Genomic DNA, 16,251 nt, shown 5'->3' on the forward strand with positions numbered 1-16,251 from the left:
TATAGTACGGTAACTCTCAATAGTTGCTTTTAAACCTTCAAAAATGCTGGCAAAATCGAAAAGAGTATGTACCTTAAAAAATGCTGGCAAAATCGAAAAGATTATGCTGGAAATATCTAGCATAAATAAATGAAAGTAATAAATTTTTAAATAATTTAATGATTTGAATCATTTATTTTTAGACAAAAATGATCGATCAATTTCTAACCTTAACAATGTATAAGAAAATAATATCATTATAAAATCAATATCTACCACTTAAAATTGAATAAAAAATATTTTAATGCTATATTTTTACATAATCTTCACATTCGTATCATCGGATCATTTATAAGCCGCACTAAAAAAATAAATAAATTCTACAGTGGCGTTTAGAAACTCTATGTTCATATACAATCAGTAAAAAAATAACTAATAAAATGACAACTATTAATCATAAATACAATAAAATAGATTGTTCAAGCTAGGTAGACAGCATAACTCAGTCCTCGTACTTCCCACGAACTCTAAACACCTGGGAATTATAAGGGCGCTATATAGCAAGGTCCAAGGAACACCTTTTATAAAGATTCATATACAATGGAGACCATAGAGGGTAATGGTACATGCTGGTTTTGAACAAAAAGAGTTGGGATTTAAAGATAATGTCAAAAGATAAGAATTTTATTTGGAGGGTGGTCACAAGATTTATTCCTATGACGATGAAGTTGGTTAAAAAAAAGTACTGATTCAAAATAGTGCTTGTATGTAGGAAAGATAGTGAGACAATATTTCACTTATTGGTTTCATGTTTTCTTATTCATGTTTGCCGGAGAAAGATGAAGGTAATAAATTTGAGGAAAGATAAAGTTAATAAATTTGAGAAATAATGCCAAATTTGGTTGTTGACTCTCAAATTTGTATGACAAAGTCGTAAGAAAATGAGTATATTAGTAGATAAGCAATTATTGGTAGATAATATTGATGCATTAGTATTTCTTCACTTACACATTTGAGCCTGTTGATAAGTTAAGTCTCAAACTGATACTAAAAAATGAATTCTCAACCTGAAGCACGATGTGATTATAGTTTTGTAACACGATCGAGATCGCGAGGTTACTTTATGAAGGCTCGTACTCATAATTGTACTTAAAATATTTAAATAATGAAAACGTAGATATTAAAAAATATATTTTAGTGCTCAATCTCCCGGAGAACATGTTTGCTTATTTGGGAGCTGGATTAGGTCTCTGTTATCTATTTGAATCACGCAAGTGGTTTTTAGTAGTACTGAGAAATTATTCTGATGCAAGTCCGGATAACAACATTGCAAATACTTTAACTGTGAAACAGCTCAATGTAGTATTGTACAGAGGGGAACAAGGCTAGTGAACAAATAGCTGGCAGAGTGCTCATAGACTTGCCTTGATTAGAAGACCTTAGTTTAACTATTAGCACTTGCAAATTCTTAACATATAGGCAATGTTTATCGGCTTCTTCACATCTCTGCTTGAGAAGTTAGAACACAGAAACACACATATTTAAGATTGAAGGATAAGAAACGTGGTATGATAGATTCATATACCGGTATTTTCTTGGAGAAAAAGTTGGCTAGTTTTGCCTTTTCATGTAATATGCATCCGTCAGAATTTACATGTATAAACAACAGGGCTAGCAGTTGAACAAAAATTCAAACAGGAACCATTTGATTGAATATCATAACAAGAAATAGAGGTCTTATTTCGAGATTTTAACTGAACAATAGTAGCGGATTATCAAGCTATTAAAATCCAGATTAGAATTATATGAAGCAAGTAAGCAACTAATGCCAGAATTTCTTACACAAAGCAGGAAGAGCAGGAACCTGTTTTTTAATTCAAGTAATCCCAGGGCCAAGGACATTAAAATGCATCTGCGGAGCCTTGAGCACACATTGCTTCTACAAGTACAATTGCTTCACTGTACTTATTGTGAAAACAGCCGTGGACAACTGTGTTGTAGGTAGCATTAGGCAAGCAAATACTAGCTTCCATTTTCACAAAAACTTTATTAGCTTCATCCAGTAACCCCCCTTGACAAAATGTCCATCTTTGCTTCCACACATTTGCCTGTAAGAAAATAACTTTGTAATATAGTACTGTAAGTCTCAATAGTTGCTTTTAAACCGTCAAAATTGCTGGCAAAATCGAAAAGATTATGTACCTGAGAACTCTCTCCTTTGTAACACCTACGGCGAGTACTTCTTGCACAAAGCAAGCAGAGCAGGATTCTGTTCTTGCACATCAAGTAAATCCAGTAAACCAGATGCAGTAGATGCGTCTGCTGCAAAGCCGCGACCAAACATTTCATCTAGGAGTACACCTGCTTCATAGTAATTCTTATTCTGTAAACAACCGCGAATAAGCATGTTGTATGTGACATCATTAGGCAAGCAATCATCAGCTTCCATTTCCCTGAATAGTTCATTTGCTTCATCCAATAACCCTTCATTACAATATGCTTGGATCATCACTGTGTATGTCTTGACATTAGGTCGCAAACCTTTCGCAGGAAGGTTGTCAAAAAGGCTTCTTGCATTCTCGAGATGTCCATTTTTGCTCAGTCCATCCATCAGAATAGTGTAAACATGTATATCAGGAACTAGCCCACGGGATTCCAGTATTTGAAAGAAGGATAGTGCTTCAAATACATAACAATTCTGGCAAAGACCATGCAACAAGATATTGCATGTCACTATATCTAACTCAACACCTTCGTTAATCATCTTTTCCTTAAAAAATTTACGTGCTTCAACATGTCTACCCGCATAAAAAAAACCTTGCAGTATAGTACTGTAAGTCTCAATAGTTGGGGCTAAACCTTTAGAGGGCATCTGTTGAAAAAGAGCTATTGCTCTGTCCACTTTCATCTTTCTACAGTACCCGTTGATCAGAATATTATAGCTAAGAGCATTAGGCAGTATTCCCTTTCTCGCCATGCTTTCGAACACTGCTAAAGCTTTATCAACCTCTCCCCTCAAGCAGTATCCATCCATGAGTGAGCTGTAAGTGACTACATCAGGATCTACTCCTTTTTGAATCATCAACTCTATCACATCCTCTGCATCTTTAACCATTCCTTCTTTGCAATACGCATCAACCAATATATTGTAAGTAAAATCATTTTGAGAAATGTTCCTAACATCCATCTCCTTGAGCAATTGTTTGACATCATGCCAACGATTAACGTCACACAGACCTTGAACTAAAGAGTTGTAGGTTATAACATCTGGAGATATGCCCCTGATGAGGCATATCTTGGGAAATAAGGCCCCTGATGAGAGTGGTATAAGTAACCACACTTGGCACAAAACCGTGCTTGATGATTCCAGCCAATAGTGAAAAGGCAAAATCGACGCGATTCAAGTGACAAAAGCAGTTAATGAGAGTATTAAAGGTAATGACATTAACAGGGATGCTTTCTACACGCATCTTTCTAAAAAGGGAGACAGCTACGGAGTAGTGTTTCATTTTAACAAGGGCAGCTAATAGTTGAGTGAAGTCGATAACAGTAGGCGAGGCTTCATAAGGAGCATTTTATCAAACAGTCGAAGAGCGTCAAGAAGTAAATGTTGAAGACGAGCGTGAGATGGATCAGAGGAATAAGGGAAACGGGGTTTGGGTTTAAAGGGAATATTAGGGTTAGGGTTAGTGGAGAAGTGAGAAACTGCAATAACAGAATGTCTTAGGAATCGAGAATTTGAGATGACAAATTTCTTCATCGTCGTCATCATCATGATATCTATACTTGTTGGACACTCAAAAAATTAGCCGGCAGAGCAGAGCAGATGATATCAATTCTTTTCAATAGTGATCGAAACTGAATCACAGTGAAAACGGCGAAAACTTAGAACTAATCAACAAGAAACAAAACAAACAACACTTGGCAGTTTTTCGTAAAACAGAAGGAAGGAACTCATCACCCATTTTAATGGTATTAACCCTAACTCGAACGTGTTTTACTCCCATGCAAACTTGAACCATGTATATCTCTTTTTAATTTTAACGTATTTATTTCAAAACAAAACAAACAACTAAGTCTATAAAAGATAAATAATATATTTTTTCTTATAAATGATGAAATTTAAATTATGATATAAATATTTATTAAAAAACAGATTATCACATATGTATAGGGCTGTAAAATGAACCGGGTGATCCCGGGTACTCCTCTCCTCAAGTACCGGATCATATTATTTTTAGCTTGTCCAGATTTGGGTTCGGGATCGTTTTATTCGGGTATAAACCGATCCCGAGTATTTGAGATTCGGATCTGAACCGGATATGATCCAGTATCGTATTTTCTATTTTTTAACCGGGTAGTTTATAATCCATCAAATATGAGCCGGATATGATCCACTAACATCAAATATCATTATTATTTCAGTTGTTCAAATAATTATCATTTAGTTTAAGTAAACATAATATTATAAAGTATAATAGTTTTGAATTAAAACTTATAGTTATGTGTTGGTATATATCATTTATTAAATATATATGAAGATAATAAGCATGATCACATTAAATAAATCATATTTTATGAAGATATAAACTTAAATAAGATATTACAATTTTATAAAATGATGACTATTTACTTGCAAATGTGTTGGTGTTAAAATATAATATGTATATGAGTTTGAATCGAATATGAACCGTGGATCATGTTCGGTTATTCGGGTAGGATCATATTATGAAAAATTATATGAGCCTGAATCTGAGCGGGTATAGGTGTGCTCGTATCCGGGATCATATATTATACGGGCTTAATTTTTCCGCCAAATTTGGATCGTTTTCAAAACGGATATGAGACATGTATCATATTTTCGAGCCGGATATGAGTCGAGACACCGGATAGTCCGTATCGATTTACAGCCATACATATGTATATTAGAAAAACATTTACAGATAAATAATAAAAACACTTTATTAATTATATTATGTAATAACAATATGTATAAAAATACTGTAAAAGTTAAATTTGTAAGAGAAAATATAATCAAGTCTAATATGATATAATCAAACTTCAATTCATTATCATACAACCGGACATGCAAAAAATGACCGCATCCAATAGTACTAAACAAATAATAAATAAGGTTAAATATTAAAGGGAAAATATATATTTTTTGTTACTCAAGTTATTGTGTATTTAGAAATTTACCACCAACTGTAAATTTTTTTAATTTACTCATTGATGTTAGATTCAGATTATTCTTTTTGTCACTAAAGTTAAGTTCGCCTTTGATTATTAATATTACTAGCCTATAACCCGTGCGAAGCACGGGCGACCATATTATTTCTTTTTTTTTATTTGTAAGCTTAATATCATTTTTTGTGTTTTATTATTAATTTAATATAATGGTATTAAATTATATTAACTGATTGGTTATATTCACTTTTGAAAGTTTGGCTTGTACAATATTTTTCTCTATTATAAAATATTTTTAAGCATAATAAAAAAGTACAATGGCAATACGATTTAGCAATAACATGAACAGCTTAATGATTGATCACAATCATTTACAAACCATCCAAATGTAAAAATATCTCTAATTCTTACTCACATTATGGTCAATTTCAGATACATAAATGGTGCAACGAATATTTTCATCTCTTTGAGACTTAAAAGTTTTCCACTTATCCGCTTCCTTCCCCAAGTTAGTTCTTCTCTATTGAAACAAAATTCGAAAACTAAAATATAAATCATATTGACATTGTATAAAAAATACTTTTAATCACCGAAAAGGCCTCAGCAATCTCATGCGAACCATGGAAGAAATCTCCTCCGCAGCAAATTGCTTATCCTCACCTTTGTAAGATACAGTACTAAAAAATTTCACTATATTTCAATATAATTCAGATCCTAAAAAATTAAAAAATAATTGCTTTTTTAAGTAGATGAGGACACTTAACTCACAAAACAGAGTCAAATGAATGCCACTTCATTCTTCAAGTCCTGTTCAAAACTTGGCAAAGGAGCATTCCTTTGGGAGGTTGTTTTCAAATCTCTTATTATCTTGGCAATAATCATATATGAGATGATATTTTCTCACCAACTTGAACCACCTTCTTTGTGTCTGGCTTAATGACCTAAACCTCTCCTTATGCTATCAATTTGTCAAGCTTTCTCTGCAAAACCTTGCATTCCCTTTCCACACACAAGCATCAATCTGATAGTTCCTGAATGAGGTATTGAAGGGACCCTTTGACCAATTAATACGTTCTGCTATCCTATAGGCTCACTTTAATGCTCATTGGTTGCCACATTGGATATTCAACTCCCTTGTCAGCATAGTTCCTGCATGTTCTTATGGGAACAAAATCCACCATGAACCTACACCGAGTACAAATAAATAGATTAGTACAAATAAATAGATTGCTTATATGCTTGTGCATCATTTTCTGAGATTATACATATAATCACAAAAAAATTCATCGTTTGAAAATTCACTTACACAATTTGGTAAAGATTCCAGAGGATGGAGTATGTTTGAAAATCCTTCGTCGGGTCAAACCACAAATATATCCTTTCTTCTCTATTGTCAAAGCCATCAGCAAAAATATTGGTCTGAAGTATGTAAGGCTGCCCGTACACATTTCCAAGTAACTCAAAATCTATTTCATCGTGATTAGGCTGATCACATGTAAGCTGCAATCACAAAGACATTCTTATCTATATTTCTCAAATTGTGAGTTCTTAGGGGACATGTCACAATGTCCATCATGTGATTTCATCAGTAATGTGCATATGCTAGCTTAACATGATGTACTACATTCACTGTTATATTACATATATTGTGTATGTAGAAACATGGCCAGTTAAAAAGGTGAGTTGCAGGATTTATTTGTCATCTGCAATCTAGGAGTAATTAGCTTTACTCAAATATAAATACACAAACTCTCCCACCTTGTGAGGTATAAGGGCTTCAGTATTATCATAGCCTATTATCTCTGTAGCCAAATTATATGTCCATCACATTTGATGTTTCGTCTGCTCCCGCTCCTAATGATGCACACTCTGTCCGGACAACCACTCACACCTAAGTTGTTATATAATTGACCTGGTCTTCTCGATTTGGATCAACTTTAGCTGCCGAGTGAGAATTGGGTACTTGGGAGATTCTCCTAAAAAATCAGTTGAGATGCGGATAGCTCTTTTTTTCGGACCTGGCTTGCGAATTCCATGACATTGGAATATTAGTTATACATTTGTAGTTATATGGGCTATGGACAGTAGAGCACCTTCAGGACCATGTCAAGAAATTTACTCAGATTTGGGTGATTAGTCCCTGCATCTATGAATTAGCACCAAATACAGTAATACTTGGACCTATTTACTATGATACTATATATGAGAGAAAATCTACAGAATACCAATCACACATCAGAAAATATAGAAAACACTTGAAACTTCAAACTTCTTGCTGGACGCAGCATTGACACCAAAACATGATAGGATTTCAGCCTTTAGACTAAATACCACGAAACTAATCAACTTACAACCAGTTTATAAAATTACATTCCTTCGCAATCATTGCATAGATATTAAAGACCAAAATATGAGATCTTCATTGCACATAGATAAAAAGATGCTGCAAAGCACATTTACCTGAATTTCACCACATACATATTAAAGACCAAGATATGAGATCTTCATTGCATATAGATAAAAAGATGCTGCAAAGCACATTTACCTGAATTTCACCACATACAAATTAAAGACCAAGATATGAGATCTTCATTGCATATAGATAAAAAGATGCTGGCAAGCATATTTACCTGAATTTCTCACATATGCAAGATGTACTGACCACACAAGAATTTATCACCTGAACATAAAATCAGAAAAAAAATAAAATTATCATGCTACTGCGATCTAGAAAGTATAGAGGAGACCCCTGCTACCTGAATAGCAAAAAGAACAGCAATAAATAAATAAAAATGAGCAATGAGTTCTGCACTTCAGTTATAGCATTATATAAAAGACTGCTGCAGAAAATAAAATTAAAGAAAGTTAAGGAGTAAAAGACCTATAAGAAATTATCAACCAGGCTACTCATAGTGATAAGAACTGAATTCACACCATATAACAACTTCATATTGAGAAGAGAGAAAGCATACCTATTCTAGCGCTCTCGGTTCCACAACTACCCCATCAGATTCTCTATCTCCAAACTCAACATCTACAAACTCAACAGTCATGATATATTATTTCTTGCTTCAGTCTTTCTCAATTTTATTAGATCATCTTCAGCACTCTTTATAGGCATACATGGGTGCATTGAGAATAACTAACCTACTCCATTATCAATCATATTCTTCCCTAGGTCCCCTGTACCACCAAATGAAGACCCCCGATCAAAACCTCCGTGTATATATACAATTTAACCAATGAAAACAAAAGGACTTGTAAAATGGAATTTAAAAAGTCTTTTAACCGTAACAATCAATAAACTGGAAAAATAGAGTCCCTTATTAACTTAAAAATATTTTAATTTTAATTCCAAGCCACCAAAATGAGCAAAGCACAGAGGAGCCTAATAATTATAAAATGAAATGGAGAGATTTCAGAGATGACACGTCATCCTCTGAAGATCCTCCTTTATATATATATAAGATAAGATTAATATTTCTACAACATAGGACATTTGCACCAGATCCAATAGGTCAGAAGGTAACATAATACCTGTAAAACTTGAACACCAGTCCATTAACAGCCTCGTACATAAGCCAACAACTTTAATTTGTCAATTATTTTTAATCATAGATATCCGTCATATATAAATACATATTGAAAAAAAGATCACAAACCTTTATCACCAAAACAAACTTTATGAAATTCTCTGCAGACCAACCAAAACAAAGCATACAGTATACAACTAACAAAGCATACAGTATAGGTAACAATCCTTTAATGAATACACGAGTTTCAAGTTAATTTGGTATAGTTATTAACAAAAAGCAGTACCATTTTATGAATGTGGATATATTGGTGCTCTAATACAGCCGAGTGAGGGTCTGAACCCACTCATACATCCAAGAAAAAAAAATTTAGCACAAAAGAGTGTTACAAGTTTTTAAACTCATTTTCCAGATTGATAACCTTCTCTTGTGACGCCAAAGATTCAAGTAATAGCAGCAGGACCAGAAGAAGAATTAGGCAACAACTCTCTGTGACTCTCTCCGATCACATAATCAATTTCCAGCTGCTGGAATACTAACAATACAGTTCATAAATTAACAGCAGCTGAACAAATCATTTACTCGCAGATGTTCGCAAAGTGTGAGATATATCCAATATTAATTATAAAAATATGTATATGAAATGCCTTGAAAATCAAAATGATATAAACAACAAAGATGAAATTATCAATCCTTATAAGCAACTAAATTACTGAACTTAAGATAAATAAACAATGGATAACAAAGAAAGCCAGTTATTTAGAACACAGAGAACTCATATTCATATATATGTATCCCGAATATACCTTCAGAGGAGATGAATTATGTAGTGTTCTTGAGAGATGGAATGAAAAGTAGCACAGGAGCTCGCCGAGATGAAGAGAGAGACAGCAGGCTATGGTGATAGGCTCTTGTAATTCTACTCTGTCCCTCAATCATTTTTAAAAAATCAGATAAATGGTGAGGTTTTTTTCGTGAAGGAGCCGACAAAATCGATGGATTGATACTATAGACTACAGGTTGCAGAGAACAGTACTTACTTCATGAATACCTGCAGAGAAACAAAAAGCAAATGCAATTAGGGACGAGTTTAAGTGAGTAAAGGTAAGAATGAGGAGAGACAGAGATAGAATTACCGAAGTGAGAATAGGCGAAGTAATAGTCGGCGCTTGTCTGGTCGGCGCCGATGATAGAGCCGTCGAGGCCACACATGGCAGAATCCTCTTCGAGAATGGAGCTACCTGTTGTGGTTCCTTCCAATTCATTGTCCTCCTCGTCCTCAAATTTTATTTTTGAGAGCTTCTATGAAGTATTCATATCCTAGGGTTTATCTGTGTTCAGGGTTTTCGATTCCAATTGAGAGCCGCTCTTGTTTGTCAAATGTTTTATGTAGTATTTGGTTTTTCTTCAAAGTCGATCTCTGTTGGGAATAGGAGACGTAGTCTAATGATGACAAAAAAATAGGACGAAAAATGTAGTACGAAACCAAAAAACGTGAACAAAAAGTACGACCGCAAATTATACCCATGTTGGCTTATTATAGTATAGTATAGATTTTAATTCTTTATAGCATTATTAAAATATAATGGTAATCTGAAATATTTTAATGATGTGATATTTGTCTATATTTTTATATATATTACTTAGTTGTTATATACCCAAAATTGTTTATCTTAGGTGATAAGAGTTTCACAAGCATTGTACGGCTTCTAAAAAATGTAGTTTAAAATCCCCATAATATATTGTTCACACAGAAAGTAATTTTTGGATAAATATAGTGCACAAATGGCTTCAAATATATGTTTTAGAGTGTGATAGTATGGTCATCTCGGTAACTGAAAAGAGCCGGCATGAAGGAGAAAAGTAACACAAAGACTTGCAAATGCTGCCTCTCACCTAAATAAAATAAGCTGGATGCATCTTTTAAACATAGTTTAAAGGAAGCATATTTTTTCGTGACAAGGATAAACATTATAATCATAAACATTGTCTGCACAAGGCCATAGTTTGTGTTTTACATCGAAGATAAGAATCTTATAGAGTCAAATCAAACTTGTAAGTTTGCATGCAATTCTATTCTAACATTCTTACATAATATTTGGCAAGTCTGTGTCATTAAAATTTACTGGAAATGAAAGTGTTTGCATATCTTTACACAAAATGTGTAGAAGTAAATTGTAAAAAGTTGTAATTATATATCATTGTGTGACACCTGCACATTAAAATATCTCATCTAGTTCAGGAACAACCCGTACACATTGGGGACAACACATGTTAGTGTGTTGCTTGGTAGATTTTGAGATAAATCAGTGTTAAACATTTCAGATTTATTTGTAAAAAACTGCATTCGTAATGACTATTTACATCCTTCTCACTGGAATCTTTACCTCGGAGATTGATTTGATAGAAAGCTCTTTTGCATAGGTCTCATTTGCAGTACATACTGCTTTGCAGTAGGAGCCAATAAGGAGTCTGTCTTGCCATTTGATCTATCTTTGAGGGCGTTCAAAGGTGCGTAATCAACATTAAAGTATGATGATCCTTGTTGCATCTGTGCTTGACAATGTATCATTGTGGGTGAGTCTGCAATGTTAGCAGTAAATAATTGGTTACAACTATACCATTAGAAAAAAGCATTTGAGTTGTTGGTGTTCATATTATAACATGTGTAATTAAAGTTTAATATTTTACGAGACTTGTAGACATCTTGGTGAGTTGGATTATTGAGCCTGTCACCTGATAATTTTTTGCCAGCAGTCTAGTAATGACAACAAAAGTAGCCCTCTCTTCCACGTCCATGATTAAAGTCATGGATCGGAGTTTATCAACTGAGATGAGTTAAGTACTTTACAAAATGATATGTTTTGTTAGCAAGAAACATGTAAACCACCGTAATGAGATTATTAGTTGTTAAGAAATTATAATTACCAGAACGAGAAACCAACACAGTAAGAAATTAGGGATAAGCATCAGATTCAAGCAAATTATATCTCAGTGTTTCTCAGTGTCACTGTTAGCTTGTGACTTGATGCTTAAAGTTTAGGGTAATTACATCTTCTTCTGATTATTAGCACTTATTTAAACTAATTGTGATATTTATTTATAGCTCCATATACAAGTTTCCGTGCTCAATCTCCAGGACTTGTTTGGGAACAGGATGTTTGTTACGCTTGTCCGACATCACAAGTTAGGTCGTGCGCCAAAATTGCTTTTATGAACTTATCTTGATTAAATGACTTACTTTAAATATTATGGCTTGTTATTTCTTAATGTACAGGCAATGCTTATCGACTTTTTAAAATTTCTTCTCCAGACCAAACGCAGAAAATCACACATATCGAGGATGGACGGATAAAAGCATCCCGAAAAGATTATAATATAGGTTGTACCAATTTATAATTTAATATTTATGATATCTTCAAATTTTACTCCAAACTACAGCCTAATTATTTCCTAACAAGTTAGGATATCTAAATTCATTCCTTAAAAAGTAGCAGTTCCAAATTATAATTTAAAAATTACGATATTTTTAAATATCAATCCAAACTACATCTTAATTATTTCTTCATACGTTAGAATATTTAAATTCATTCCTTAAAAAGTACAAGTTCCTTATCTTATGTTTAAGAATAAAATATTCATTTTCTTCTTCTTTTCACTTTTTCCCTCCACATTGCTTCCCTTGTAATAGACTTTGATTTTAAATATATATAATAATAATAGGGAGTATAAGAATTGTTGTATGTAATTTAGTATAAATTCTAATCTATTGCAAGTTAAATTTATTATGCTTAAGAATAAAATATTTATTTTCTTCTTTTTCACTTTCTTCTGTCCTTGTTTCACATTTTTTTCTTTCTAATGGAGTTTGATTATAAACATATAAAAATAGCAAAGAGTACAAGAATTGTTCGAATTGTAATTTAATATAATATCCTAATCTACTTTGATTTAAATTTATTATTATATATTTAAGAACTTGCTGGGGGATCGCCCTTAGAGATCCGGTATGTCAGATTCATACGCGGGTTTTTTCTTTTAAAACTTGAGGTATTTGATTGGAGTGTTTTATTATTTATTTTATTCGTATAGCAAACTGAAACGGAATACTTCAGCATTGTCAACTAGAGCATAGAATTTCAAAAACTTATGAAAAGCATACCAGGGAAACTTGAGGTTACGAGATCCTGCACCTTATTCTAAAAAAAACAACAAAAAAGTTCCACCCAGCTGACTTTAAAGACCTGGGCAGACTAGTCTGATCAGCCGTTCAAGTTCTTTATCTGAGAGCACTGGCCAAATGAAGGTTTCTGCAATGCACTGAGAAGTCTGCAGACATCAGAATCAGATTACCTCAACTAAGGTCATCAGACATCAGTATCTAAAAGTAGTGAAGAAGAGAAATTAGAAACGGGTTAATTATCAAGTTAGTCACTGAAATGAACTTAATGTATCAAGTTGGCCACTGAACTCAAAACGGTATCAAGATGATCACTAAAGTCACCATAAATATCAAACAAGTACCTTGAAATATGAGTTCAAATAATAAAAATATTATTTATAAAGTTTTATACATTATTTTTACATGTTACCACAACCAACTATAAGGTTATGACTTCTAGTATTTAAAATAATATATATTTATATTTTATCAAATTTATTTATTATTTATATTTTATTATATAATTATTTTCTTTGTTTTATTTAAAAATAAATAATAAATAAATTTAATAAAATCTAAATATATTATGATATATATTAGAAGTCATAACCTTTTACTTGGTTTTGATAACATTCAAAAATAATGTGTAAAACTTTATAAATAATATTTTTATTGCTTGAATTCATATTTTAAGGTACTTATTTGATATTTATGGCCACTTCAGTGACCATCTTGATACCGTTGATACCGTTTTGAGTTCAGTGACCAACTTGATATATTATGCCCACTTCAGTGACCAATTAGATAATTAACCCAATTAGAAACCTATGACCAGTGACAGATTATAGGGTGCACAAGACAGTCACTGCAAGCAAGGAACTGGTTCCACCTTCCTCATTGGCAAGGCTTCATAAAGCCACAAAAAGATCATCGCTCTCCCTGATGAAAGATGGAACCAAATCTGTTCTGAGGATTGAATAATTTGTCGGGTACCTCTTCTTCCTATCATATATGTACTCAATAGTCAATACACTTCCTTACTGCATAACAAAAAGAAACCAGTCATCAAGCTTTCCCTATTGCATAACAAAAAAACCAAGAATCAAGCATTCGGATCGAAATCAAAAAACATATATAAAAACCTTTTCTCCCTCCCCAATCCCCATGATCAAATTCATGAGCTCGAAACCTCACTCTCCCCCGAAATACTTAATAAAATAATCCATTAAAATATATGTAACAAATCCATTAATTGATTTTGCAGTTTTTTTTCTTTTTTTTTTGCTAAATCTCTTTAGTTGTTTTGGCAGTTTTGATTATACAATTTCAACTCAGTAGCTTAGTATTTGAAATGGACTACTATCAAGCAGCATTGATAAAACTGGTAACTGAAGTAACTATGGAAAGTAAGCCATACACATACAAGCTCTTTATCTCATTTCGTTGATAATTCAAAACTGCAATTAAGCTATATTAAGTCTTTTAGTTATTTCACATAATAAAGACATTAAGATAAAAAAATCTATAAACAAAAAGTCAATGTAGTGCAGAGAAGCTCCATTCTTAAATTTAAATTCAACAAAATTATATCAAAATAACACCCAATCATTTGTAATCAGTCAGACAAGAACTGCAAATTTAACGACGACATTTGAAATGAATACTGCCAGGGTAGCAGACCCTAGAAATTAAAATGTTGGCAAATTGAAAATTATGTACCTTCGCAATCTCTCACTCTGTTAGACCTATGGCAAATACTTATTATGCAGAGCAAGAAAAGCAGGTTCCTGTTCTTGTGATTTAAGTAGGAAATTTCCGTGCTTGCACCTGTCTGCATGTACGAAAATAACCTTGCAATATAGTGCGTTAAATCTGAATAGTTGGTGTCAAATCTTGAAAAATGCTGGCGAAATCAAAAAGTGGGCCCTCTCTTTCTTTGTCACACCTATGGAAAGTACTTCTCACGCAAGGCAAGGAGAGGAGCATCCGGTTCATGCACTTCAATTTAGTCTAGTAACGCAGATGCCGTAGATGCATCTGCTGCAAACCGACGACCAAGCATTTCATCTAGGAGTACACCTGCTTCACAGTAATTCTTATTCTGTAAACAACCGCGGATAAGCATGTTGTATGTGACATCATTAGGCAAGCAATCATTAGCTTCCGTTTCCCTGAATAGTTCATTCGCTTCATCCAAAAACCCTTCATGAAAATATGCTTCGATCATCACTGTTTATGTCTTGACATCAGATCGTACACATTTCATAGAAAGGTTAAAAAGGCTTCTTGTGTTCTCCAGATGTCCATTTTTGCTTAGTCCATCAATCAGAATAGTGTAAACCTGTATATCAGGAATCACAAGTTAGTTAAGCTTATTGTGATACTTGTTTATGGCTACATATTGAAGTTTTAGTGCTCAATCTCCGGGAGAACATGTTTGCTTGTTTGGGAACAGGTTTAGGTTTCTGTTATTTATTTGAATCAGGCAAGTGGTTTTTAGTAGTACTGATAAATTAGTCTGATGCAAGTCCGAATAACAACATTGCAAATACTTTAACTGAGAAGCAGCCCAATGTAGTACTGTACAGAGGGGCACAAGGCTAGTGAACAAATAGCTGGCAGAGTGCTTATAGACTTGCCTTGATTAGAAGACTTTAGTTTAACTATTAGCACTTGCAATTTCTTAACATTTAGGCAATGCTTATCAGCTTCTTCATATCTCTGCTTGAGAACTTAAAACACAGAAACACAAATATTTAAGATGGAAGGAAAAGAAACTTGGTATGTTAGATTCATGTGCCGGTATTTTCTTGGAGAAAAGTTGGCATGTTTTGCCTTTTCGTGTACTATGCATCCATCAGAATTTACATGTATAAACAACAGGGCTAGCAGTTGAACAAAAATTCATACAGGAACCATTTGATCGAATATCATAACAAGAAATAAAGGTCTTATTTCGAGATTTTAACTAAGCAAAAGAAGCGGATAATCAAGCTATTAAAATCCAGATTAGAATTATATGAAGCAATTATTGCCAGAATTTCTTACACAAAGCAGGAAGAGCAGGAACCTGTATTTCAATTCAAGTAATCTCAGGTCCAAGGACATTGAAATGCATCTCCGGAGCCTTGAGCACACATTGCTTCTACAAGTACAATTGCTTCACTATACTTCTTATTGTGAAAACAGCCGTGGACAAGTGTTTTGTAGGTAGCATTAGGCAAGCAAATACTAGCTTCCATTTTCACAAAAAGTTTATTAGCTTCATCCAGTAACCCCCCTTGACAAAATGTGTAAATATTGACAAAATGTCAATCTTTGCTTCCACATGCCTGCCTGTAAAAAAAAACATTGCAATATAGTTCTTTAAATCTCAAATGTTGGTTTTAA

At 33.3% G+C, this 16,251-nt stretch overlaps 4 protein-coding genes and 1 pseudogene across 9 annotated transcripts in view; all 5 read right to left on the bottom strand.

Moving 5' to 3' along the window:
• The window catches only part of LOC108201103 (pentatricopeptide repeat-containing protein At5g39710-like), a 16,346-nt gene extending 14,334 nt beyond the window's left edge, over nucleotides 1–2,012 (bottom strand). Inside the window, exon 1 of the mRNA XM_064084511.1 lies at nucleotides 1,929–2,012. Coding sequence (XP_063940581.1) covers nucleotides 1,929–2,012 — 84 coding nt within the window. The remainder of the gene's footprint in view (nucleotides 1–1,928) is intronic.
• LOC135149292 (putative pentatricopeptide repeat-containing protein At1g12700, mitochondrial) overlaps nucleotides 1–16,251 on the bottom strand; it is a 43,130-nt gene that overhangs the window by 24,879 nt on the left and 2,000 nt on the right. Inside the window, exons 2-3 of one of the 6 annotated variants that reach the window (XR_010287659.1) lie at nucleotides 15,932–16,197; nucleotides 14,581–15,202 (exon numbers count right to left, since the gene is read on the bottom strand). The exons of 4 other annotated variants lie outside the window; for them this stretch is intronic. The gene's annotated coding sequence lies outside the window, so the exon portion shown is untranslated. Of the gene's footprint in view, nucleotides 1–14,421; nucleotides 15,203–15,931; nucleotides 16,198–16,251 lie in introns of those variants that run through there. One more of the 6 variants, XR_010287658.1, reaches the window with a different exon arrangement.
• On the bottom strand, nucleotides 155–3,251 carry LOC135149293 (pentatricopeptide repeat-containing protein At1g62930, chloroplastic-like). The gene is made up of 2 exons (XM_064084618.1): nucleotides 2,182–3,251; nucleotides 155–2,087 (listed from the first exon to the last, which is right to left on the bottom strand). The coding sequence occupies exon 1, from the start codon at nucleotides 3,164–3,166 to the stop codon at nucleotides 2,207–2,209; it is 960 nt and encodes a 319-aa protein (XP_063940688.1). The 5' UTR covers nucleotides 3,167–3,251; the 3' UTR covers nucleotides 155–2,087; nucleotides 2,182–2,206.
• Nucleotides 5,701–6,672, bottom strand: LOC108201109 (probable xyloglucan endotransglucosylase/hydrolase protein 10; annotated as a pseudogene).
• The window catches only part of LOC135149291 (putative pentatricopeptide repeat-containing protein At1g12700, mitochondrial), a 32,287-nt gene continuing 26,910 nt past the window's right edge, over nucleotides 10,875–16,251 (bottom strand). Inside the window, exon 3 of the mRNA XM_064084605.1 lies at nucleotides 10,875–11,527. The gene's annotated coding sequence lies outside the window, so the exon portion shown is untranslated. The remainder of the gene's footprint in view (nucleotides 11,528–16,251) is intronic.

This window comes from Daucus carota, chromosome 9 (assembly GCF_001625215.2).
Source record: "Daucus carota subsp. sativus chromosome 9, DH1 v3.0, whole genome shotgun sequence".
NCBI classification, from domain to species: Eukaryota; Viridiplantae; Streptophyta; class Magnoliopsida; order Apiales; family Apiaceae; genus Daucus; species Daucus carota.

Bases quoted from the DNA above. Each gene is read 5' to 3' on its own strand.
- LOC135149293 (XM_064084618.1), bottom strand. From the start codon at position 3,166: ATGGATGTTAGGAACATTTCTCAAAATGATTTTACTTACAATATATTG.